This window comes from Carassius carassius, chromosome 7 (genome assembly GCF_963082965.1).
Source record: "Carassius carassius chromosome 7, fCarCar2.1, whole genome shotgun sequence".
NCBI lineage: Eukaryota > Metazoa > Chordata > Actinopteri > Cypriniformes > Cyprinidae > Carassius > Carassius carassius.
The window spans coordinates 26,836,324-26,839,768 of record NC_081761.1 but is presented as its reverse complement, the minus strand read 5'-3'; the positions used below and the strand labels follow the sequence as shown (position 1 = coordinate 26,839,768).

The window sequence follows — 3,445 nt, the reverse complement described above, 5'->3', positions numbered from 1 at the left end:
GAACGTGTTCAGACAGGGTGTCGGAGTAGATCAGTATGTCGTCAATGTAGACTATGACGCACTTGTTGAGCATATCTCGGAAAATATCGTTGATAAGGGCCTGAAAGACGGAGGGACTGTTGGACAGACCGAAGGGCATGACCAGATATTCATAGTGGCCAAGAAAGCCCATAAGAAAGCCCCTGCACTTGCCTGGGGAGCCGTCATATTTCTCTGGAAGTGCCAAGCGGGGTGCGTGGATTCCCGTGGTGAAGACCGCGGAAGGTGGCGCGGTGGGGCCTGCAGTGAGATCTTGTGGCACAGCCTGTGGGAGCGACCGCATAGACCGCACCAATTCCTCGGTCATGGTGGTCAGCCGATCTAACTGTTGGTGATGCACAGTCAACAGGGAGGCTTGCCGTGTCAATTCAGTAACCACTCGATCTAAAGCCGCTGGATCCTGAGGTGGCGAAGTCTTCTGTAACACGGAGTCAGAGACATTCGAATCCATCCGCAAGGCTTTATTTAGAATCGTCAACAGGCAGGAATAATCACCAGAAAACAGGAACAACGTAGGTAATCCGGAACACAGTTCAATAGATAGGCAATGGTCGCAATGGCAGGCAGCAGTAATCGTCAACGGGGTACACAGTCCAGAGTCATACACAGAAAATCCAACACAGAGATAAATGCTCAGAATTACGACTATAGGGAACGATAAGACTTCGCAATGAACAAAGAAAGTCTGCGCCTATTAAAGGCAATAACTAATGAGATGATAAGCCACAGCTGAGACGGAAAAGTACTGGGTCCGTGTGAGAAAAGAGTCCGGGCGGAACTAATATTCGGGTGATGGTTCCCGCTGTGTTCGGTCAGAAAGGGCCACAGAGGCGCTATTAGTGACATGTCTAAGAACAAAAAAGCTTTAAAAAACTTTATCTGTCTGTTTTTTCCTATATTTAATGACATATAAGTCTCATTTTTTCACTTTGTAATTTATTAAACACCACCCTTTTTAATTTTTATTTGTTTTAATTTAATTTAACTTTGTTATTTTTGTCAATCATTTTTATATTTATTTTATTTTATATTGATCACTCAGTTTACTCCAGTCTTCAAGGCTGTACTATTTTTGAAATATGTTTGATCACTCTTTATTGACCAGCTTTATTGCTTTTAATTTGTATGTCATTGGTATATATATTGAAATTAAATCCTGTGTAGTCCCTGTATTTAAAGCCAGTTTAAAAATATGCCGTTCATAAATACTTTCTGTGGACAATCTAAAGCAGAATTCATTTTCACTCTAGAAAGATGTGATTATAACAAATGAATCTACAGAGTAACAGAGTAAAATCAACAAAAAATGCCTGTGCATAAGATTTGGTATCCTGAATATGCTTTATAAAATCAGTCAACATATTGTGGTATATTCTTTCCCCTTTATACAAACTGCAATGGGTCTAAACTATATATATATAATCCCTGAATTCATTATGGCACACAGAAAAATAATTTATCTTTATATTTTCAGTATATAAAACGATACATGCAAAGGAACATTTTTGCCAAGTTTCTACATCTCCATTAAATCTTTGTTGCTAAGTTATGCATATATGATGTATTGAAATTGTAGTTTAGCAGGGAGTTTAGTGCATGTGATTCTACCTGTTTTCCTTTCTCTTTTCAAGATTTACCTTTCTTTTGAGAAAAAAGTTATTACACCATTAAGAAAAGAAAACCCACCATTTTGCATAGGAACATTTTTCTCAGCTTGCCATCGTGCCTGCTGTTCATATTCACTGTCTAGATTTTCTTTTGCTTTTTCAAAAGCTTCGCCTTCAGTTGTAAACCTCAGAGCCTCTGTGTCCTTCTGTCTCTGCTCCTCTTTCTCTTTCAGGATATTGTTTTTTTCTGCCTCTATCACTTTCTCTCTCTCAAGCATCTCATTTGTGTAGTGTTGCCCACCATTCCCAGTGACTACTCTGTCAATCTGTTCAAACAACTGATTGACCTGTTCAGGGTTTTGTTCTTTATTGTTAAACACATGGAATCTTCCACTGCAACTTTTGATGAAACTCAGCAGTTTGGGGCTGTTACGCACAAATGTGTGAATGTTTTTGCCCTCCAGTCGATCTCCATGAGTGAACAGTGCCATGGTGTATGTGGAGGATTCCTCACCAAAAATGTTTTGAATAATTCTAACAGTTTCTGCTTCTTCATCAGTGAATCTGCCGAGCTGAATCACAACTAAGAAGACATGTGGACCGGGAGCAGAGAGTAGGATACAGCGTTTAATTCTGTCGAGCACCTCATCTTTAGTTAGACTGGTATCAAACAGACCCGGAGAGTCAATAACTAATACATTTCTTCCATTTACCGTTGCATTATTTTTTTCACATCGTTTAGTCACAGAGGAGGAGGATATCTCTGAATTAAACACTTGTTTTCCCAGGATGGTGTTTCCTGTTGCACTTCTTCCTGCTCCTGTCATTCCAACCAAAAGAATCCGGAGCGGTTCATCTGGATGATTAATAGGAATTTCATTATTCATAGACTGTGCAATATGCATTCATCACACATTTATTATATTATTCAATAAACACATTTACTACTACACTTTTTCATCCTAAATGTATAAATAGCAGTGAGTATTAATATCTAGTAATACAGTGTTAAAATTATCATACATATAATATAATTATTTCTTAATTATAAGAATATATTAATTTCAATTTTTAAAGAAGAAAAAAAACAGTACCTAAATCACTCGAATTGTGATTTTGTTGCATAGGAATCTGAAATACAAGTACATAATATTACACATTGTTTCACATACAGTATATCACATTAAATCAATGTTTTCAACTAATGTTTAATCCTCAAAAAAGTATAATAATTAATTATTATATAACAGGTGTGTATAGTTCAAATGAAATAGAGTCTTTAAGACAAACATCAAAATATAGATGTAGATATTAAAGTTAAATAATTATATTTCTAATTTGTAATGTCCAAAAAAAAACTTTGAAATAATATTTTATGTGAAATTTATGTCTTTTTAACTGTTATGCAACTCATGGTCATGATTATTGAATGCACTTTATATCTGTAAACTGAGATTTGTCAAAATCTTTAAAAATGCAAAAGACCTCATTTCATTCCATTTATTATTTAGATAAACTTAAAGTAGAACTGAGGTGGTGCACAATGACTACTTGGTAAATCTCCCTCTACTTCCTGTAAAGTGGTCATTGCTCCATATGTTAGCTCCCTGTGATTTGGAATCTCACATAAAATATCCTAATGCTAGGAGAGTATCAAGCACATGGAATTTGAGCAAAATTTTATGCTTTCTGGTTATTCTGTCATTAATTTAAATGCCACAGTACATACCTGGCACACCACCAATCCAACCAAGATAAATAGGGCTATCTTAAGTGGTGCAGTTAGCTTCAAAAAAGCC

General features: G+C 36.4%; 1 protein-coding gene across 1 annotated transcript; it reads right to left on the bottom strand.

The window, feature by feature from the left end:
- Window positions 1–1,540: 1,540 nt before the first annotated feature.
- On the bottom strand, window positions 1,541–2,790 carry LOC132143119 (GTPase IMAP family member 9-like). Its single transcript, XM_059553265.1, has 2 exons — window positions 2,741–2,790; window positions 1,541–2,502 (listed from the first exon to the last, which is right to left on the bottom strand). Exons 1-2 carry the CDS (start codon window positions 2,769–2,771, stop codon window positions 1,673–1,675), a joined length of 861 nt encoding a protein of 286 aa, XP_059409248.1. The 5' UTR covers window positions 2,772–2,790; the 3' UTR covers window positions 1,541–1,672.
- Between the last annotated feature and the right edge of the window lie 655 nt (window positions 2,791–3,445).